Source organism: Malus domestica, chromosome 15 (genome assembly GCF_042453785.1).
Source record: "Malus domestica chromosome 15, GDT2T_hap1".
NCBI classification, from domain to species: domain Eukaryota; kingdom Viridiplantae; phylum Streptophyta; class Magnoliopsida; order Rosales; family Rosaceae; genus Malus; species Malus domestica.
Window position 1 is genome coordinate 38,135,788 of NC_091675.1, and position 23,765 is coordinate 38,159,552.

The 23,765-nt window shown below is 36.2% G+C and overlaps 2 protein-coding genes across 2 annotated transcripts; one reads left to right on the forward strand and one right to left on the reverse strand.

The window, feature by feature from the left end:
• Positions 1–247: 247 nt before the first annotated feature.
• On the reverse strand, positions 248–5,281 carry LOC103401829 (ribonucleoside-diphosphate reductase large subunit). Its single transcript, XM_008340543.4, has 17 exons — positions 4,759–5,281; positions 4,312–4,373; positions 4,146–4,233; positions 3,766–4,029; positions 3,429–3,669; positions 3,271–3,347; positions 2,952–3,122; positions 2,761–2,853; positions 2,493–2,642; positions 2,318–2,404; positions 2,061–2,225; positions 1,855–1,974; positions 1,350–1,552; positions 1,088–1,237; positions 845–992; positions 661–744; positions 248–560 (listed from the first exon to the last, which is right to left on the reverse strand). The coding sequence occupies exons 1-17, from the start codon at positions 4,984–4,986 to the stop codon at positions 462–464; spliced, it is 2,430 nt and encodes an 809-aa protein (XP_008338765.2). The 5' UTR covers positions 4,987–5,281; the 3' UTR covers positions 248–461.
• Positions 5,282–14,377: 9,096 nt separating this feature from the next.
• On the forward strand, positions 14,378–21,084 carry LOC103401828 (protein LIKE COV 2-like). The gene is made up of 7 exons (XM_008340542.4): positions 14,378–14,745; positions 15,595–15,647; positions 15,734–15,843; positions 17,101–17,268; positions 18,466–18,563; positions 19,780–19,906; positions 20,712–21,084. The coding sequence occupies exons 1-7, from the start codon at positions 14,629–14,631 to the stop codon at positions 20,810–20,812; spliced, it is 774 nt and encodes a 257-aa protein (XP_008338764.3). The 5' UTR covers positions 14,378–14,628; the 3' UTR covers positions 20,813–21,084.
• The last annotated feature ends 2,681 nt before the right edge of the window (positions 21,085–23,765 follow it).

Sequence of the window (23,765 nt, forward strand, 5' to 3'; positions counted from 1 at the left end):
CTCACACGCCTTTGTGGCAAGAGACTCGTTCCTGGATCTCCACCAAAACTTTCAACACCATAAACAGAAAGTGCGCAACAAAATCAACGAACAAGCAAAAGACAGAGGCTCAATCTCTTCGGACAAGGGTGTGCAGGAGACGGTACAGCTTGGTGTCTCCTGTTGCATTATGGTTGGAGTACTATTTTTGCAGTTGCGTACAAAATAATACTAAATTCTACAGCAATAGTCCCGCAAACTCGGAAAGTAAAAACGAAAATGGCTAATAATCATTAATGCGAATCAAAGGTCCAATTTTACAGGATACATGAGACATTTTAACAAGTTGCGGAGCAGTATTACAACTATACACACGCATCTTCACTTCATTTAGACTTGATACTCAAAACTAAGATAATCCGTCATCTCTTCAAACTCCATAAATATCAGACTTCCAAGTTAAATTCAAAAACTCCATTTAACTAACTTCCGCAGGACATGCAGTCTTCCCGGTTTGTCAGAGAGCATACCATCTGTGCCTTTTGTGTACCAACATCATCTTCTGCTACCTCTGGCTTTTCCTGTATTTCATTCCCGCACCCCAGCAAGTGTTGTTAGTAATACGCCCATATTCAATTCTAGGAATCGACGGTAAAATAAAAGATAATGAATCATGATTACTTTGAGAATTGTAGTATCAACAGTAAACTTGATGGCGTCAGCTGCTGCACGAGACCGCAGATAATACATCCCTGTTTTCAGACCCTAATGTATTTGATAGAAAATATATTAGTATGTGATTACAAGATAGTAGATATCGTAACAACGAAAAACAGTGCATGTGTGTTCTCTTGCGCTTGTGTACCTTTGTCCAAGCATAGAAGTGCAATGAAGTAAGCTTCCCAAAATTGGGTTGGTCCATATGTATATTAAGACTTTGACTCTGGTCTATGTAACATCCCCTATCGACAGCCATGTCAACCAAAGTCCTTTGCTTGATCTCCCAAACAGTTCTGACACAAGCAAAATCGTATTAGCATATCATTCTTTGAAAATTTAGACAAACAATTTAACTGACAACTAAATTAGGGACATGACAAGTTCATACCTGTAAATGACTTTCAGATCATCAGGGATTTCGGGAATTTTCTGAACCGAGCCATCCTCATAGATGATATTATTCTTAATTGCAGGAGACCAAAGACCCATCTCAGTTAAGTCATGAAGAAGATGTTTATTCACCACAACAAACTCGCCGCTGAGAAAGGGGAAGACAGTTCAAACAGAATCCATATTCAGCCAAAACGAAAAAGAAAAAGCTGGGCAAAAATGTTAAAAAAAAAATGAACAGAATGAGAATTAAAGCAAACCTCAAAACCCTGCGACTGTAGATATTTGAAGTATAAGGCTCAAAACACTCATTGTTCCCCAAAATTTGGCTAGTTGAAGCAGTAGGCATTGGGGCTACAAGAAGAGAATTTCTGACTCCATTCATTGATATCATCTGCCGAAGAGCACCCCAATCCCACCGATCTGAAGGTGTCACACCCCACATGTCTGGCTGAACAATTCCCTGAACAATAAGCTACCTTAGAATCTGATATCTAGTACTGTGTTTGGTGTGAGATAACTGAGATGTCAACTTTCTAGCCTATAAAAGCATTACTGCCTGATATCAAGCAGATATGCATGAACGAAAAGGTTAGCTATTTAATCCCATGACATGGATGGAAAGGAAAATTCTGCACAAACAACCTTAAACCTTAACCATCTACAGTCAACCTGAGAATTTTTTAGCATGCATAACAAGATTAGGAAAATAGGACTATGTATAGGAAGCGTACTACAAAGACAAGCTCCTTTCAGATTTAGTACCTTGCTCACAGGACTGCCACTATATGTTTCATAAGGGCCTTCTTTTGCTGCTAACTTGGAAGACTCCTTGAGAGCATGGTAATATATGGTCTCAAATATGTCCTTGTTCAGTTGTTGAGCCTACAGTTCAAAGAAAAACCAATTATAAAATCCAACTTATACACTATTTTGAAGAAATCAACAAAACAGATAACGGGAGGAAATACCTCAGGTGAATCAAAGGCCATGCCAAGCAAAATGAAGGTATCAGCAAGACCTTGAACCCCAATTCCAATTGGTCTATGTCGCAAATTTGATGTCTTTGCACTATCAACAGGATAGTAATTGACATCAATTATCTTGTTGAGGTTTGCAGCGACAATTGCAGTTACCTAATAAACACAGCAAGAATACATAAAACAAGAATATCAAAAAGAATAGGAAGAAAAGAACACTGACTGGCATTTTCAACAAGAATTCAGACCTCTGCTAGTTTGTCAAAGTCAAAATATCTATTTTTGGAACCTCTGCTGCCAACAAGCTTAGATGGATGCGACTCCACAGGGAGTCCCTGAAATATCAAAATATGAGACCATGAGCTCAAATGGCTAAAACTAACAATGAACAAGTTAAAGTTAGTGCACACCAAAAAGTCCCACCTTCTCCCTCACATATCGCGGTAGTGCAATTGATGCCAGATTGCATACAGCAGTTTCTGTTGGACTTGTATACTCAATTATCTCGGTACACAAGTTTGAGGATTTTATGGTTCCCAGATTTTGCTGATTACTCTTACTATTGCAAGTATCCTAAAATGAAAACAATTACACAAAAAAGAGGACAAAAGAGGATTAAAACATTAAATAAATAAATAAAAAGCAGATGAATTCAAAGCTTAACCCAGATTTTACAAAGTAAATAAATCACCTTAAAAAGCATATAGGGTGTTCCAGTTTCTATCTGTGATTTAAGAATTTCAAACCAAAGTTGCTGTGCCTGTACAACCTTTTTGGCTTTCCCCTGCACAGGCGTATCATTGGTTAATAATTCCCAATGGCTAGAATGAAAAGAAGATATCTAAAGTTTATAAATACAGCCAAAGGAAAATTTGTGTGTACCTCTCTTTCATATCGGGTGTACAGCTGTTCAAATTTTTCACCCCAGCAATCTGACAAACCTGGAGACTCATTAGGACAAAACAATGACCAACTGCCATCTTTTTGAACTCTTTCCATGAAGAGATCAGGCACCCAAAGTGCATAAAAAAGATCACGGGCTCGATGTTCTTCCTGCAAAACAATAAATTACCCATTATTTTACTAGCTAACATGAATCTATTGACAGTAGTATTTCTACTACCATTTTAAATATAGAAAATAAAGTAGTATAAAGCAAAACTAGCATATACATTCAAAGAAGAGTTGTGGACATACACACCTTTCCATGATTTTTTCTTAAATCAAGAAATTCAAATACATCAGCATGCCAGGGTTCCAAGTACACAGCAAAGGCACCTAGAAGCATTAAACAAAGTGTTCTACTTTAAGGCTCATTTCAAAGATACTTCATTAAACCCCATATAATGATTACATTACCTTTCCTCTTGCCTCCTCCTTGATCAACATAACGGGCCGTATCATTAAAAACTCTCAACATTGGAACAATGCCATTGGAGGTTCCATTTGTTCCACGAATATAACTGCCTGTGGCACGGATGTTATGAACTGAGACACCAATTCCTCCAGCTGACTTGCTGATAACAGCACATTCTTTCAAGGTATCATAAATGCCTTCAATGCTATCATCTTTCATGCAAACAAGGAAGCAGCTGCTCAACTGCAAAATCAAATCAGGAAGAATCATGTAACTAAATTTAACAACAAAATAATAACTTTGAATCATTCTCAAAAGAATGCACAACACTAAACATACCTGAGGCCTTGGAGTTCCAGAATTGAAGAGGGTGGGAGAAGCATGAGTGAACCACCGCTGAGACATCAGGTGATATGTCTTGATAACAGAATCGATATCATCCTTGTGAATCCCAACAGAAACCCTCATTAGCATGTGTTGAGGTCTTTCCACAACTTTGCCTTGAACCTTTAAGAGGTAAGACCTCTCAAGAGTCTTGAAGCCAAAGTAATCATAGTCAAAGTCCCGATCATAAATGATCTCACTATCCAGACAAGCCGCATTCTGAAACAAAATTTGATAAAACCAATGTAAGGAACATAAGCCACTTCATAATTTTAAACAATATGCACGCGTAGCTAAACTCAGACTAATAAACATAATTTTGCAATGTGGTTTACCTTCATGATGATTTCATAAACATCGTCAGCTATCAGAGGGGCTTTCAGCCCAGATCTCTCACTCACATGGTTGTGCATCATTTTGATCCTGCAACCGATCATCCACTTCAATCAACATGAAAATCAAAAGAGATAAAAGATAGTAATGAATCTGGATTAAACTCACGTCTCTGAAAACGATTTCATAGTGTTCTTGTGTAGATTTGAGACTACAATTCTGGCGGCCAACTGCATCGAATTTCAAACAAATTTACATTAATTCAAGAAATCTACCAATTCATTATGTCAACTATGAACAAAACACACAAGGTTGACTATCAAACAACGATCAGCAATCAAAAGTCATAAAATTCCATAGGTATACTCAGAGAAGTGAACAACACAAAACAAAACATGTTTACACAAAAATTTAAACTGCAAAAACTATAAATGCCAGAAAAATTAACAACATAGCAATTATATTCATAATCCCTAAATTATTAGACAAAATTGACATAAACATAAAATACTTAATTAAAACCGATATTAAAATATTAAAATTTAAAAAACGCAACACAGGAGAAAAAAAACAAACACAGATGTGAAAGATGAAAGGGGAAAGTAGGAGACTGACGCAGGCGTAGTCAGGGTGGTTGGCGGTCATAGCAGCGGCAGTCTCGGCGGCCAATTCATCAAGCTGGCTGGTGGTGACGCCCTTGTAGACCCCAGCGCAGACCTTCTGGGCCACTAGCACGGGGTCGCAGTGGTCGGTGCTAAGGCCATAGCTGAGCTTCTTCAAGCGTGCCGTAATCTTGTCGAAATGCACGGTCTCCTGCCGCCCATCTCTCTTAACCACGTACATCTTCTTCTTCTGTGCTTGAATTTGCTTTTTGCCTCTGGGGAATTTCGTAGAGCAGGTCTCGTGCAAGAGAGAAGGAGCAGGACGGAGACGATGAAATGAGAGGGTTATCTATATATAGTACAAAATATTTGGAGCGGGTGCGTCTGGGAATTAGGGTTTCTTTTGATTTTTTTACTTTAATTTTCCCTCCATGTAAAATTTTTGTTCAAAATTCCCGCCCAAATAAAGGTTGGTTCCTGCTTTTGGGTTTTTGACTGCTTAGTGAGTGCCCGACGCTGGTAGAACCATATATTATGAAATTTAACGAAAACTCTTGGTACCGTTTATTTTAACGAAAAATTATATTTTTACATTAAAAAATTAATTTTGGTACTATTCATTTTATCTTTTATTTTGTTCTTATGTTAAAATTCAAAGTTTTGAAGTCATTTTCATTAATTTTCCTTATATTTTTCTACTAAGAAAAGAAAATGAAGAGACTTCGGTTAAGCCACATAATGAGCAATCTAATTTAGTATTAAATTTTTCATCTACAAGATTCAAATCTAAGAACATTTCACTTACAACCATCATACTGTAGTACTGAGTGGCGACTTGTAATGTGATTTTTTTTAACAAATGATATTATTTACACTATGGGAGGGGGTGGGTTTAGCCTCACAATGAATTAGCAACAATATGGTTCAAATTTGTGTTTGACAAGAATCAAACCTAAGACCTGTGAATTAACTTCCATAAAAGTCCATCCAAAGATTCTCGTCGTATATTTTGAGGTACCCGAAACATGAATTAGTACACTACATCTAATAATACAATTAGAGAAAAAAATTTAAAATAATATTTCACTTATGGATAATATGTAGTATATCAACACATGTTTTGGACTCATAAAAATATCTAACAGAACCACATTGCATAAAAGAAAATTAAGGATAAAGTAATGTTATTCACGCATTCATTTTACTTCTAACACACTCTTGTTAATTTTTGTTTGTTAATCTTCTTTCATTTATTCAATCCAACGGTTAAAAATTGAAATAAGTACATAAAAGGTAAAAATAAATGTGTAGACACCGTCAACCTAAAAGATAAATCGGAAATGTGATTGGATACTTTTGCAATTTACTTATTGGGTGTGATTGAGAGTGCCATCTGTTTGGCGCCATTGGGATTTGACGCGGTTTGTGTAGCCTGCTTTGGGATCAGTTGAACCGTTGGATCACATTTTGAAATTGAACTTAGTTATTCCTTGAAGAGAGGTAGGATATTTAGCATTTAATTCACTCACATGAGACTTTCCTTTTTTTTTAAGTTTTGTTAATTATATCAAAATGAAAATCGTTTATGTAATTAAATATTTAATTTGTATAGCATACCTTCATTTAGTTTAGGCCATCTTCAACTGAATGAGGGTCAGAGGGCTTATTTTAGTCCTATAGCCCTTTAAGAAATTAATATTTTAATGAACAGTGCAGGGTCATATTTTTTACCATCTCCAACCAAGGGGTCAAAGGGTCATAGGCCAAACATAGCCCTTGACAAAAAATCATCTCCAACCGAGAGGGCCAAACATAATTTATTATTTAAATTTAAAAACTAAAACAACTTAAATTTAAAAACTACAAATTAAATTTAAAAACTACAACAACTTAAATTTAAAGGCTATGATCATCATCATCATCATCATCCACCATTGTAGGATGATAGTTGGAGGTAAACAATTGTCGTCGGGCCATAATTTCCCTGTTCTTCCTATCAAAATCGGCCTTACTCATTAGAGTGTAATCCGAAGTGTTCATTTGCATATTCCTATCATCTATCTCTTCTTGTATTTGTTTGGCCCATTCTTCATGCCTACGATTCTTTTCTTCCGCAGCAATGGCATTTTGCTCCTCCTTTAATCACAAAGAGGCCGCCATTTCCTGTTGAAAGGCGATATCATCCTTTGCCTTGCCTTTTTTCCTTCAATTTTCGGGCCTTATTTCGTCTCATAGCCCTAGATATGGAACTTTCACCCGGAGATGGATTTTCTACCCTTGTTTCTTGAATGGTAAGAGATCCATCTTCATCCCCATCTACAACTAAGGATGCAGTTTCGAACACCAACGTAGGACCTGATCTATATTGAGGTAGATCTTCAAATAACACCCACCCTTTACAAATTTCCCAACAACTGTGATGCTGAAAGGGTTTCGAGTTGTCCTCCATATACAATTCCTTAGCTTGGCATACCTAGAAAATATAATTACAAAAATTAAACGAAATTAATTTATGAAATTAAATGTAATATAATTAAATATTTAAAATAAATTGTGAAAACACTTACTTCGTCGTAGTAATTGGCGCTGCTTTCATGTCTACTTGTGGCTGTTAACAGTGCTTGATCCCATTTATTTAAACTTGGATGAAGATGTTTCTTCCATCTTGAATAACAACTCTCGTGGTTTCAGGTATTCGATGGAGTGGTGCCTTCGTATAACTCATTGTATATTTTGGACTTACGAGTCCAAACACCTTCACTTGTTTGAGAACTCCCCCTCACACTATCTTCTGAGACCCATCTATAACCCTGCAAAGAGTTTTATCTTCTTTTCCGGTCCAAGCCCTACCTTTCATTGTAAATGTGGCCATTTGAAAATTATTAAAAAAAATTGAAGGAAAGATTATTGGAAGAGGTAAGAAAATAGAATGTGAAAATTGAAATAGAACGAAGTAAGATAGTATGGAATGGTGAAAATTATGTGAGAAATGGTGTAGGAATGGCTTAGGTATTTATAGGAAAAAATGAGAATTTTTTTAAAATTTTGGCTGAAAAAATAAAAATCAAATCCAACGGTAACTGACATCAGCTAATCGTTGGTTTCAAATATTTGGGCCGACCCAAGGCTAGTTGGCTGGCCTAATTCCTCTTTTTTGGCCCGGTAAGGCCCACGAGCCATTTGGCCTAACTCTCGGTTGGATACGGTTTTCGTGTCATTTCGGGCAATTTTAGGCCTTATGGGCGGATCAGGTGGAGATGGCCTTAAAGAATACATGTATCATTGCTCTAACCTCATTTAAGACATTGTTTCCATACATTTAGTCTTGTGGACTCATTCATAGTGTGTGTGTGTATATATATATATATATAATTTTTTTTTAACAAACGATATTATATACTACAAAGAAAGGGTGGGCCTCACAATGGGCTAAAAATAATGTCGTCCAAATTTGTCTTTGACGAAAATTGAACATAAGACCTCTCATTTACAAGTGAAGAAGAATACCACTAGACTGTACTACTAAGTGCATAGTATATTATCTATATAATATAAGGCAAAACTCATAAATGCATAAAAATTGCTCTTTTTATTAATGAATTAATATGGAGTTGTTACATAATATCGAATATTACAAAATTGGCTTTTAGGGCATCACTCCAACAATTCCCACTTGCACTATAGCCAATGATCACAACTACACACACTCATACTCTCTAGGTGGCAACCAAGCTACTTTTGTGTCATCTTCTTAGTAAATGGGTCCCCTACATATTCTACAGTGTCTACTATTTGGACTCAAATCTTCTTCTTTTTCACAAATTCTCTAATCTTGTGATAAAGCTTTTGATGTGTATGGATGATATATGAAACCTTGGTTCCTTGGGTTGAGCTATCGACCCATGTTGTCTAAATATAAAGGTATTGGTGACTCAATGGTGGGAACTACTCCAAGTTCGGTGGCAAACTTCTTGATCCAAATAGCCCCACTACTAGCATCTATAGCATCATAGTATTTTGCTTTTATGGTCGAAAGTACGATGCATTTCTGCTTATGACTCCTTCAGCTTGACAACTCCTCCATTCAAAGTGAAGACACATCCCGATGTGGACTTACACCTTGAAGATCCTAAGTGGTCTAAATCAATGTAACATTTGTCTAGCAATTTCCTTCAACATTTCCTCCATACATTGGCATCATATACTTAGTTTTTCTCAAGTACTTAAGGATTGCCTTTACGGCTTTCCTATGCTAACACCCTGGGTTCGATTGGAACCTGCTTACAATTCCAATGACAAAGCATATGTTCGACCTTGTACATAGCATAACATACATGAGACTTTTTATGGCTGACATGTACATAATGTGCGCCATCTCATCTTTCTCAGTTGGTGTCTTGGGATACATGTCCTTAGTGAGAATAATGTTGGAAATATGCTTTAAAGCTAATCATGAAATAATACTTTACAAACATTTCACATATTAACTATTTCAGTTTAATCTAAGGGCAAATATTGTTGTTTAAAGTTGTCTCGTTAAATCTTATACACCTAAACAATAAGTCTAATGAATATATGTTATTAAGAAAATGTAACTAAATAAGTTAGATTCGCGGTACCTTTCTCTTTCATGCACATATCCTAAATGCTCCTGATATCGGATTGCTAATTAGGCATTGACAATCTGGATTATGAGTACATACTAGGGCTGGTTTGGTATTGCTGTGCTTTGAAAAAAAGCTGCTGTGAGAATAAGCGAATGTGCTGTGAGAATAAGCGGCTGTGAAATAAATCAGCAGAGTGTTTGGTAAACTTTTTTGTAAAAGTGCTTTTGGAAAAAAAAAACAGTCTAATAGTGGGTCTTTTCATTAAAGAAGCACTGTAGCTCCGTGTGCTTTGAAAAAAAGCCAGTTTTCCAAAGCTGCAAATAGCAGCTTCAGCTTTTTCCTTTGATTTCAGCTTATTCTCACAGCAGCTTCCAAAATAAGCCATTTTTTTTCAGTTTACCAAACACCTAAAACCCTCACAGTTTTTTTTCATGGGTGCTTTTTTTTTAAGCACCTCACTCCCAAACTAGGTCTATATCTTCTCTCCCGTGAATGACTGATCTTGAGTCATTGGTGTGCATGACAATAAGACAAGTATATAGAAGCCTAATAGAGAATGGGTATACTGAACGCGATCAACTAGGACTTCTCATACTCATGTCATATGAGAACTCACTAGTTAAGATAATACAAAGTAGTCATTTGACCTGAAATATCATAGTTGACTTGAGGTTAGGTTCTTAATCTTTGATTGTGTTAAAGGCACTCCAATGTGTGAGTGTGTCAACGACATCTTTGGGGTTAAGCTACCTAGTCATGGATGCATTTGAATGTACAACTAGGGATCTTTAACCTTCAAAACAATGAGAGAGAATACTCTATGATATTGATAAAGAATATTTGGCTAGAAGACATAATTATGAAAGTATGCTCAAAATCACATTCAAGGTAACATATAAACATGAGAATCACATTGGATAGTAGATGTTGGACCATAACTTTCTAGGCCTATGACACGTGGCACTAAGGGTGGCAAAAAAAAACCAGAATACCAATAGCTCATGACTTTCAGACTATCAGACTAATCAGGCTTCTCAGTCAGACTGGACTTAGACTTGGTTTTGGGAGGTTTCAGCTGAAGGTGGGGAGGGTTTGTTGGGTACACTTTTGCCGAAGCAAAGCATACCTTTCAGTGCACCTCTGCGGAGGCAAAGCATTAATGTCAGGAACATCCCTTGCCGAAACAAGGTACCGTCATTTGGTAGATTCCAGCCAAAACTGGGTTTTCATTGTTTATTACCTCCCAGTCGAATCACTGGGATACTTTTCTCTCACAGTTATGGAAGCAATCAGAACCGAGAATTTGGAAACTTTCCCTCTCTACACTACTACTTTATGAGCAATTTAGAGACATGTACGGACAAGAAAAAAAAATTTCTCTAGTTGAAGTTCAATCAGATTCCATAAACTTCATGATTGTACCTATTCATAGAGATAAAGGTTTCAATCATGTATTGCTTCGGGCATGAGATCATCTTTTATGATTGGAATGGTCCGTATAAGTGAGTCAAAGAGCCATGGAATCCTCGTCAGTAAGGTACTTCTATTTGTAATACTTCAGGCATAAGTCTTCAAATGAAGATAATGACGGATGCTTATTCAACTCTTCTACACCAGAGTTGGCTACAATGATTTCACAGCTCTTCTAGTCAAGCGAAGTGTCACATTTTGTATTCACATAAAGTAGTTTCTGTTCGAAACGTCCAAACCAGGGAAATCAAACTTATTACGATTCAACATTTTGCTGAATGGAGGGGACAAGATTGTGATTGGTGCTTTGGTATCTCCATAAGCATCCAAGCTAGAACATTCGAGTTCTTAAGACATGGTTTGGTTTAAACGAATTAATCATGGATAACTTAATTTCTCTACATGAGTAGTGCGTGTTAAGAAACTTTAGGTTCTATGGCACTTTTCCGAAAACTTCGAATTCGGAATTATGAACTGTAGGTTCATCATACCTGCAAACAAACGCAATATATATTGAAAAATATGCAACAAATAAATGCATGTAGGTATTCAAGGCCTACAACAATAATTCCATGAATTCATAATATTTTGTTATTAAGCTTCGGACCAATAAGAAATGATGGGTTAAAGTAATAACATATACTTGTGCTTAAAAATTAGGCCTTGGAAGTTTAGTTGTCCCAAAAATTGAACCAAAAGCCCATGTGGGCTGGAAAAACAAAAAACTGTGAAGCTGAGGCCTAAAGATTAGGCTGGGATTAGGTACAGGTCAAGCTGGGCTGCAGGAGGCAGGCCCAACGAAGTGGCCAGGATACTGAAACCCACGTGGAGGGCGATCATATGCTTTGCGGTGCATAGACCCAAAGCCTTTGCAGGTTGGTATCACAGGGCGAAATGAAAGACAACAAAAGCAATTGCAACTGAGTCCAAAGAGAATTTTTTCTTTCTTTCAATTTGCTGAGGCCCGAGGTGAAGCCATGCCCAATAGGGTGTCGGGTTTGACCATAACACCCAAGCGCGTGCTGGGTAGGGATGGAAAAAATACCCATGGGTTTGGGTAACCGCGGTTACCCGTCCATTTAAAGTTCACGGTTACAGTTATGGGTAACTGTTTAGATGAACAAACGGTTATGGGTATAACCGTTTATCCATGAAATTTAAATGGGCGGTTATGGGTATTACCCGCAGTTATAACTGGTATCTATTTACCCATTTAATTTATATATATATATATATATATATTGTACACTTAGAAAGAAAATAGAAGATATTGTGTACCACTGCGATGCGACGTTAGAGAGGAGAAGGACTAAGGATTGCTTTTGTTTGCCTTTTTTTTTTCTTTTCCTGATAACTGAGTGTACAATGTAAACCTTTTGTGATCACTTAGCTCTGTTGGATTCATGCTAATTGGTGTCGGTGTTCCTAAATGGGATACTAATTCAATTTATAAATTTCTTTTGTAGGCCTCTTTTGGTGACAATGAGTCGATTAGACTTTGTGATTGAACGTGCTAAAGCATTAGTGTTCAAAAGTGTTTAGTTTTGGAATATTTTGGAGCTTTGAATCATCTAGTATTCAAGGTAATGACTACTTTTTGTTTTTAGAAGCTTTACTTTGTAGTCATATGGATTATAATTAAAGACTTGCAAGGATGTAGCAAAAAAATATCGCTCGTAAACTATTATTTCAATTATTAGAATTGTATGAGGACTTAAATGATTAAAATAGGGAAATGTATGCTAAAATGTACCTATAACGGTGTTTAATTGTCAGAAAACGAAAATTATGACAAATATTTCTTTTGTAATTTTCAAGTTGTTAAAAAAACAAGTAGACAGGTGAAAATGGGTTAATGAGTAAATAAAGGATAAACGAGTTCAAAAATGGGTAAATGGTTATGGTTAAATGGGTAAACGATTATGGTTAAATGGGTACACGGTTATGGGTATGGTTCACCATTTATATACAGGTATGAGTATGGGTATAACTGTTTATACAATTACTCAACGGGTAAACGGTTATGCTGGTATGGACATAAATGGTTATGGGTAAATAACCGCGGTTACCCGCCCTCCATAACCGTTGCTCATCCCTAGTGTTGGTTGAGTTCACTAGAGAAGAAGACTGGTGTCGTCGTTGTAGGTGACTGTGTTCCAAGTCATGGACCTCGATTCAACGGAGAACCTCATTTGTGTGGCCGAGAGGGGTATCTTGACGTCCACGATCCAAAAACCCATGGATTTGAAATCAGGATTTCTAAATCTGGTGATGTTCGAAGGAATCTCAGCCAAGGGTTCGTTAGGGATGACTTCAGGTCATCGGGGATGACGGTTATGGTGGTGGTCCTCGCTGCATGCGAGGGTTGGGGGTGACAACGCCAAAACGGCGTTGTGGGTTTCTGGGTTCCAAGGGAGCTACTGTGCTCCGGCTTGATTCGCAGCTCGCAGCTCTAGTGGCTCAAGTTGTTAGTGGCTGGCAGCTTAAAGCCACAGCTTGCCTAGGTTTAGAACCTTTTTTTTTTTTCAATTCAATTCACATAATTGCAAAATTATGAATAATACATAAACAATTTATGTAAAATCTAAAATTCATGAAACGTAAAGTTGGGTTATGCATTATGGTGAAAGTTCGTGCAAACAAGGCTGAAAAAAAAATCAAGATAAACACTGTTGTTTTGGAAGAACCTGGATTGCGGGATGATATTTATGAACTGGTTTGTAAGGGTTCCTCCTCAGGATTTCGGCTTTTCATCTTCAAGGCTTGTATCACGTTCAACACAGGAAAAGTAAATTGAATCAATAATAGTATATGAATTCAATAAAATCAAAATTTAATCAACTAAGAAGAATTGAAACGTAATACTCTACTGATTGAAGATTGATGAATTCTCTTTAGCAGCATCAAGAGCATGCTGATAACGCGTTGTAGCCTATATTTAATTGAGGGAAAGGGAGGGGTGCACGACATAGAGAAGAGGATGGAGAAAAGGGCTTGAGGAATTTTGTGTATTATTCCCTAGGCCTTATGCCTTTCTTTATAGTTATAAGGAGGAGAGAAACTTGCTTTGCAAGTAATACAAAGTTTAATAGAAAAGCTCTTCTAGATCCCCTAGGTTCCTAATTTGTCTCTACTTATGATTTACACAATTACACATGTATTAGAATGTATATCATAACAAGTATATAATTTTTGTTTTGGAAAAGTATAAAATATTAACAGAATAATCTGTTTTGGAGTTTCAATTATAGAGTAAGATTGGACTGTGAAACTTTTAGAGTTTGAATGGTATGAAGTTATATCATTTTAAAATCACATCTTAGAGTTTGAAGTTAGAATTGAAGATACTCTTAGTTACGTAGTCTTCAGTCATGGAATTAGCCTTGTAAAAATTAATATTTTAAAGGTGATTTAGGGATGAATTTTTTCATCTCCAACCATGCAGGTTTATATTTGATTCATTTTCATATTTTATTGCTTTTTGTGACAAAAATTAGCTTGCCTTTGGCCTACATACATGTTGCTTGCACAAGAACTCGACCCTTAGCACTTGTAAAATTTGGGCCAAAAATTAATAGAAATGAAAAAGAAGAAAACGGGTCAAATGCCACACGTCACATAGCGCAGATGGCAGTGCTTTCATTTGCGATTGTAAATTATGCTTAACATCCAAGTCTGCACGATTACACCTTCCAACCGACGCTACACATCATCATCTCCCTCGGAATCATCGTCGCCCTTCACCTCCTGCGCCTCCCACACCCGCTCACTTTCACTTCCCTCTCTCCCGAATTCTCAGCGGCAAAATGGCCGAAGATCAAGAATCGACGTCGATTCCTCTGAGTCAAGCGGAGAATGGTGGTCCGGATCCCGAAGATCCAGCCAAGTCTCCCCCTCCCTCCCCCAATTCCTCTACTCGTAAGGTCTGATTCAATCTCCGCCCTCCATTCTTTTCTCTTCCAAATCTACGGATCTAATGCTTGACATTGTATTCCAAGTTACTCTAATTTCCAGATTGTTTTACCATGTTCGATTTGTAGTTAAATTAATTAAGCAATAAGCATTCCATGTATCGAAATATGGCGAAAATAGTCGAACTGAAATGGGATGGCAGCCGTGGATTTTTGGATAGTTTTAATATAGATTTGATTATTTAAGTGAAGGGTGATATCTTCACATGAGCATTCCTTGTCTACAAAAAAATATCAATTTCAATAGTACAATTAACCAATTTACACTGAAACCTCTTATTTTCTTACAAGTATAAGAAACTAGTTGAAATACTACTTTTAGGGCATGTTTGATACATAGGATTGGCTTGGCTTGGGTTAGGTTGCTTCTGTTTAGGCCCCTCATTGTAATCCCGGCTTATCTGGTTGTTAATTAACCCCATGTTCCCATGTTGGTAGGCTGAAATGGGTGTTAAATAGCCCAATCCAGTCCCTGTCCAGAATCAAATGCCTGCTTAAAGTCCAATTAAGCTGTACACACCAAGGTTCAAATTTAATTCCCTCATTTCAAATCCTTCCCTCCATTTGGACCGTTAATGTTGTTATAATTAGGATGTTTAGTTCATAAACAAACCAAATGCTCCCGGCTTAAGGAACCTATTCTAGTTGCAATTTGGGATTTTCAACAGCCGGCCGCAGCTTCGTCCCGTCCATTGTCCACCTAGACAATAGTTTTCGCAATTTGCGATTTTTGTAATTTAAATGTAAGAATCAAAGTGATATCTTGTTCAACATGTAATGTTTGTGTCCAATGATTTTCAGGCTTGCTGCTTTGTTCTCCAAAGTTGGGTCTCAAAGAAGTTTATGACTGGATGGTAAGAATTTTACTTGCTCTTAGGTGCAATTCTCAATCATTTTCTCATGATTTCTTAAGCCTAGCGGTGTCTTGAATTGCTTGCAGTGTGGTGCTTTTTCCTGTTGCTGTTACATTCTTTGTTACATGGTGGTTTATTCAGTTTGTTGATGGTTTCTTTAGTCCACTCTATGCTCAGCTTGGCATCAACATCTTCGGTATGTTCTTAATGAATTACTAGTTTCCTTTGTTGAAAGCCTCCTTTTATAAAATGAGGAAAACGTGAGGATTATGGTTGGGACCTATGTGTATTGTGGACCCTGCCTCTATTAGGGAGATGCGGTTTAAATGTGGTTTACGAAATGTGGTCTCCCTAGCATCACCTTAATTAATATTGTAACATAGAGAGACTCAAACACAATGATTTGCAGGCTAAATTGCATTCACGACATAAAAAGGTAGAAATACTAATTTATTGAATTTTAACTTGACTCCTCCATAAGAAAAAAATAAAATAAAATAAAAAACTCTGAAAGCAATGCAGAATTGGTGCATTTGCTTTAACTGAGAACTTGGATGTTCCTTTTTAAGGTGGCAAAGTTGGCAGAAGATAATACAGCAGGTTTTAGAAAGTGTAAAGGTGATTACTTAGACTCAATATTTGCTTGTCTATTGCCATAGGAACTTTTAATATTTGATCAAGCCCATTGTTCAAATCTCATGCATGGCAAACAGCATTCAGTTAATTGTGGAGCTTCAGTGTTGTAGGAACAATTGCGGTTGTATAAAACTGAAGGTTTTAATTTGTAAAGCCAAATTAGTTTTAATACAGATTTCATAGTTTATTCGTTTCCTTTTATTATTTTTCCCTGTTTCTAGTAAGGATTACTTTCCTGTTCTTTGAAAGATTAGGTATTAAAAATAAGAACATGTTCTTTGTAATTTAATATAGCCACACTTGATTCATGAATGAAATTATCTCTATATTCTAAACCCTGATCTCCCCTTCTGTACTAGATTTTTCTTCGGTCTATCTATTTGTTCTCTGACTTCTTGTTCTGAATTCCTATATTTTCTGATAATCGGACCTGGTACCTCTTGTTTTCTAAGATCTCTTTCTGATTTCTAAATTCGGATTACTTGTTCTAACTCACCTTGGTAGTTCGCACTGACTTTTCATCTAGCGGGGAAGGATAGGGGTTTCTTGGGCTTGTCACTTGACATTGACTGGGATATATGACTTGTTATGGGGGTTCTTTTTATGTGTCACATTATAATCTTACAACTGAACTTTTGAAAACGGTTGGTTTTTTCAATGCAGAAGTCTGCTGCATCTTTTATTGAAATATGCTTGAATCTCAAAGTTTTTTTAATTTTTTTATTATATATATTCACTAAATGTGTAGTCTCTATATTTTGACTTCAGTTCATATTCGGCTTTAATGCGTCTCTCAAAGCGCTTGTTTTTTTTGCAGGACTTGGATTTGTCACATCCTTATTGTTTGTATTCTTTGTTGGCGTCTTTGTTTCATCATGGATGGGTGCCACTGTTTTCTCAGTCGGAGAATGGATCATAAAGAGAATGCCTTTTGTTAAGCATATTTACTCCGCCTCCAAACAAATTAGTGCTGCAGTTTCTCCAGGTAACAGTTATTATCTGTAAAAGCTGGGGGACTGCATATATTATATACTGTTGTGTGAAGGGATATATGAACAAGAACTTGTACAAACAACATCCTAGCTTATATATTGTTGTATGAAGTTCTATTTAGCAGGGCTGTAATTACACTGAAATCCCAGTACCAGCTTACCAATTGAAAAGAGGATTATATATTAAAATTTAAAAAGAATCAATCCCAGCTTGTCGTAATATGGGAATTTTTCCATCTTTCACGAAGGAGACGAACGAATACAAAATTTTCATGTTCTAACTATTAATATGAATCCAGAAATAGACCGGTTTTATTGCACCCTTCAACTTCAATAGAAAATGCAATGTCTCCTTGCCATATGTTAGGTGGTGATAACGTATTCCTGCAGAAGATTCTGAAGTGAATTGAGGAGTGTCTAAACTATATAAAGCAAGGCCTTAGAAATCATGTACCAGTGTTTACGAGATATTGGAAATCCGGAATATTTGCATCCTCCGCTGAAATGTTTTCCTTTATTTAGATTTGTAACAAGCTGTTATTGACTTCCATTAATCAAACACACAAAAATTTGGGTTACATATTATTACTTATTTCTTCTCCAAGGCTTCAAGGACTCTTAACTGTCTGGGTTTTCTGATTTTTCTTTCATATTAAGTATGAAATTTCCTGACTATATCAATGACATTGTCTTCCTTTGAATGATTTTTGGTCTGCCAAATTCTGGTAATTCTCTCACCGATGAGCATCTACTTTGGTAGCATTTATTTGGTATTCATATGAACTGAGCTTGGCGATTGGGGGTTATGCTAGGTTGATCTCTTGTTCTCTTATATGTTAACATATTCAACTTAGCTACGGAAAGAACTAGCAGAAAAGTTTAAGCAAAAAAGAAAACAAAAGGATATATTAAATATCATTGTAAACTAACATTTTCGGATTGTCCATATTTTGCCAATTTTTTTTTTTGCCATCTTATGGATATTAGATACTCTTTTAGTCGTCCTTAAAAGATAAAATAAAGTAAAATACACATGTATTCGTTTAAATACATTGTAAATTTCTTTAAAATCAGTGCTAGCTCTTGACGGCTGTCGAGGGATGAAAAAAATTTATACTATTCAAACAATGTAATTGTGTAATTATACTTCAAATTGGTATTTCAGGCTTAGAGCTCCATTTTTCTTGCAGACCAAAATACTACAGCTTTTAAAGAGGTGGCAATTATCCGTCACCCACGTGTTGGTGAATATGCTTTTGGATTTATTACATCAACAGTCACCCTTCAGGTTCTCTTTCTTATGCTTTTATGTATTTATTTTACGTTAGTTGTGATGCTTGATGCCCGTGTAGTTGATATTGTGTATGCATAGCTTATTCCAGGAAAATAATTTTCTTGCAGATTTCTTTATTACTCATTCTTGAGTCCATCTAAGCGAAGTGTTGTGTTTTCCCTTTCCCCCATGAACTTTGGTAGAAAAGGCCACATCCATTACTTAAGTGTGTTGTTGGATTAGGTTTTTGGCATATAAGAATAAGACACAAAGCTTGAACATTTATAATTGTTTAATTCAATTGTGACGAAGACCAGAATAAATTGTATCTCTCTTTGATACCAACCAATTAATTGATCAGTGAGAGAGCATGGGTTGGACATGGCATTTGTGATTCAGCGGCAATTGAAATTCATTGTTTACAACCTTTAGTATCCATTGTCCTGTATGCCTTGGTTCCTGTTTCTTTGATTTTCCTTGGATCCTTGAAAGATTGCTGGATTTCGTCCCTAGATAATGGTGATGCAGAAAGAAAACTCATATTTTGTGTAGACACATGCATAGAAGTTCGATTTGTTTGATTTAGTTTTCAGATATTAGGAATTTGTGATTGTAAATTGCGGATCATTTGTTTGTTTTATTTATATGAACATGGGGTTTTAATTCTTAGGGTTTGACTCTTTTAGTTCAGTACTAATGACTATTATTATTTGATTATTTAATTATTATGGGATTGCCTCTATAGTCTATAGTTATAGAATTTCAGACAATTTACATACAGATTGACGATAATGATATATGGATCTAGTTTTTCTTTTTCACATCTCTTCTGTTTTCTTTCTCAGAGAAAATTGGAGCAGTAGTCCATGAATTATGACCGAATTGTAGTTTTGATCCTTGAATTACAATTGGCATCTGAATTTGAAATATTGTGGAGCACTAAGCCTCGATGCCAATTGTAATGGATTATTAATTCAGGGACAAAAGCTACAATTCAGTCACAGTTCAGGGACCATTGCTCAAATTTACTCTTCTCCTTATTTTTATATCAAATTGACATCAAAGAAAATGGTGCCCAACATCATCCTAGAAGAATCCTCTTGCCTTGTTCCCAACATAAAAAGTCAGCTTTAGGTGGCCTTTCTGACACCAGCCACTTAGTGCAGTATCTTTGAGTTTGATTCGTCAAACTAACACTAATCTTTTGTTCACCTGTTGGTTTTTACTGCAGCAAGATAATGAAGATGAAGAGTTGTGTAGTGTGTTTGTCCCAACAAATCATCTATACATAGGCGATATATTTCTTGTTAACTCCACAGAGATCATAAGACCGAATTTGTCTATCCGAGAAGGCATAGGTATGTTTTTTTCTTTTGTTCCCTACGTCAGGCCAAAGAAGGGCCTTACATAGAGGCAGGATGGCAATTCTTGTTCTTGGGTCCCTTGTCATGTCATTTAGTGCTCACACCATACATTAGTTACCCCTAGCCTGACCTATTTGATTAATCATGTTAGTTAGAATGCGAGCGTCTAACCCAAAACCAATTGGCGGTGGGTGGAGAGGTCCAAGATCTTCTAACACACCCTCTAGAAAATGAAACTTTAATCGTGTTTCATTATAATTTATTGGAAATTTTGATGATGTTCAAAAAAAGTTGCATTACGTTCCCAATTTATCCCCTTATAGAAAATCTAATCTACATGCCAATGGATATCAAACATGCATTATCCCCATTTTAATTTTTGGATAGACCGTCTACCAATTCATAAGTAGTTTGTGTTCAGCAGTACTTAAGTAGGTAGTCGGCCTATAATTAACAGATGCATGTGGGAAGTTGTATGTCTGCCGTTGACTGAAAGTTTCCCTTCCTAGTGTCAGTAGTGTGTACTGGTGTAACTGAATGGATCAGCGTTAAAACTACCAAACACTGAACTTTTGGATCCTCATCAGATTGTTGTTGCAGTAGTACTTAAGTAGGTAGTCAACCTATAAATAACAGATGTAAGTGTGCAGTTGCATGTTCGCTTTTGACTTAAAATTTGCCTTCCTAATGTGTAGTGGATTAACGGAATGCATCAATGCCAAAACTTTTGGTACCGAACATTTAAGTTTTGAACCATCATTAGATTGCTCTTACATTTTTCCTTCTGCCAATCATCCAGAGATCATTGTGTCTGGGGGTATGACAATGCCCCAAATCATTTCTCCTCAACAAAGGATTGCCCAGCAGAACGAGAAGATCCCTTTGCACAGAATAAAGTGATTGCATCAAACAAAGGCGTTCCTGGTAATTGTACGACTTCTATTATGTCTTAGTCTTCTCTGTTTGCAGGAATGTTTGAGATTAGGTTGTTCATAGAGGCAGGCCTTATGAAGAAATATTATGCTCTTGCCAGTTCTATAGTTATACTCACATTTGGAGGTGCATTTGTATCAATGATGTATGTTTGATGTTTACGAAAAACGCTGGAGTCTGAACAGCATGATTCCTGTTGTATATAATTTTCTCATCGCGAAGCATCCTTGATCTTCAAAGATTTCCTCCATTTCCAGTTGGCAGCGATTGCTGCGTTTTGTTCATGATGATGGTAGCTATTGGTTTTTATTTGTAGTTTGGTAAAATTGGAACTTTCATGTGACCTTCTATGTTTGCACTCGTGGAAAATGAGTTCATTTGTGATCACCGTTCTTAACGCATGCGACCTTTCTCATAGGCGGATGAAAAATCCGGCCGTTGGTGGGAGAGGGGTGGAAAGGAGGGAGTAGGATTCTCTCCCATCTTTTTTTCCCTCCTATTTGAATGGTCACGGTTAAGTTATGTCAACATCTTATATTAATTTTTTATAACAAGTGAAAGACAAAATAAGGGAATGTGAGAGGAGATGATGGAAGGGGATGGAAAGAGGAGGGGAGAGAATCCTAATCCGGGAAGGAGAACGAAGTCAAATGATATTAGGTTGAAAAGTTTATGGGTTACTGTGTGTTTATTAAGAAGGGGTGTGATGTCACTTCATACTACGGTCTGGTGGTATTCATTTTTGCTTAAAAGTGAGGTTTTAGGTTTGAATCTTGTGGATGATGAATTCGATATCAAATTAGGTTGTCCATTGTGTGGTTTAGCCTAACTCTCCTTCCCATAGGTAAAAATATTGACGTACTAAAAAAAAAGAAAAAAAAGAAGGGGGTTGTGATATCTACACTTTTTTTGTTTTACTTCTTACACACCTCTTATTAATTTATGTCATTTAATATTCTTCAATTCATTCAATTCAACGGTCGTAAACTTAAGGTGTGTGAGAAGTAATAAAGGGTGTATGAATAGCACACCTCTATTAAGAAATTGTAAAATAATTATATAAAACAAAAGGTGAAGTGCCGATTTATTCCATGAATTAACACATGGGGAAATTGGGTCCCTAAATTTATTTTTCAGCAAAATAAGTCTCTAAATTCATTAAAAATTGCTAATTTCATCCGTATTATCGTATTCAAAGTTATTTTATCCAAATTTTCGTCGACTTAAGTTACTTGACACACTTTAAAGTGTAATACCATCATTTTCTTGCATATAAGCTCTTAACATTTCATATAGATTGAGAATCTAATGTCTAATTTACCCTCCAAAGTTAACTACATATACTATTTCTTTATGAAAATTACTAGTCTACTCTCCAATGTGTATTACATGCAAGTAACGTGATTTAAATTGACAAAAATTTGAATATAATAGTTTTTAATTTAATATTAGGGATGCAATTGACAGATTTTTATAATTCAATGAATGATATTTCCGAAAAAATAGTTAGGGACTTAAATTCACTTAGACGATAATTCAGGAACTAAATTGGTAGTTCACTCTAAAAAAACCTAAGTAAAATGACAGAGATTTGTTTTTTTTTCATTTTTTTAATACAAGCGATATTCTATATTAAAATAAGGGTGTTTTTGTATAAAATCAATAAAATGTTACAATATATCAATAATATTTATGTTAATTATAAATAGGTCAATCATACATTATGATATTTAAATGCATTTAAAATAAAACAAAAATTACAAAATATCCTATTACAGCTGTCACTTATTTCAACTGACAAGTTTGACACACTCTTAGCTGTCACCCGCTTCAATTGACAAGTTTGACATACTCTTTCTCATATTTTCATATTTTGGAATAAGTCAATATGAATTTCGACACTGCGTTACTGTGTCTGTTTCCTGATTCTATTTTTACATTTTGATTCAGACGTTGCGTTGCAGTGTTCGTTTCCTAATTCCCTTTTTTTCATCACTCATCGTGCGACTCTTGATTTTTACATTTGGATTCAGACACTGCGATGTAGTGTCCGTTTCTTGGTTCTATTTTTACATTTGGATTCAAACACTGCAATGTAGTGTCCATTTCTTGGTTTTTTTTTTCTCTTTACATTTTGATTCAGATGTGACAACCCATCCCTAATTGTACGTTTTTATTAATTTTAAATGTGAATTTACAAGAATACCCTAATGGCGAGGGTATTGATTTTCGTTGATCGCTAGTTCATGACGTGTATGAACTATTACCTTATTGTATTCTAAAAGTATGTTGGTAAGGATTGTTAATTATTATTTCATTCATTTCATATTATTAGTATTATTATATTTATTATTAAGGGTGGTTGGAAAAGAAAGAGAAAAAGAAAAGGAAAGGGGGTTTACGGGGAGGAAGAGGAAGGAAAAACCGAAGAGAAAGGGAGAAGGTGCAGCGAATAGGGAAGGGAGAGAGGATTGAATGGCCCAATCAAGAAGAGAAGAAAGAAGGAGAAAGGAGAGAAGGGAGAAACGGGGAATTGTAACCCGCGAACGGGTAACTCGACCCGGTCGGTGTTCTTGCCATTTCTGACGGGTTTTAGCCCATTTTTCCGGCGAATCGCATCAAACCAACCCTTGTAATACCCTCCATGACCTTCCCTCTTCCTATTACACCTAAAAAATCAAGGGTTTTGACTTTAAAATTGGGAGAAACCGCATGGTGGGGTGCGGTGGATTTAGGTTCAATTTACCTAAATCTGAAACTAATCACACCCATCTCTACCACCATTTGACTTCCCTTGAGGTATGGAACAAAGCCCAATCAGCTGTAGGGGCGGCGGATCATCAAAGAGGAAGAATCGAAGCACATCTACACTTAGGGTTCTGACAGATTTTAGCTAAATTAGGGCTTTTCCCGGCCAAAT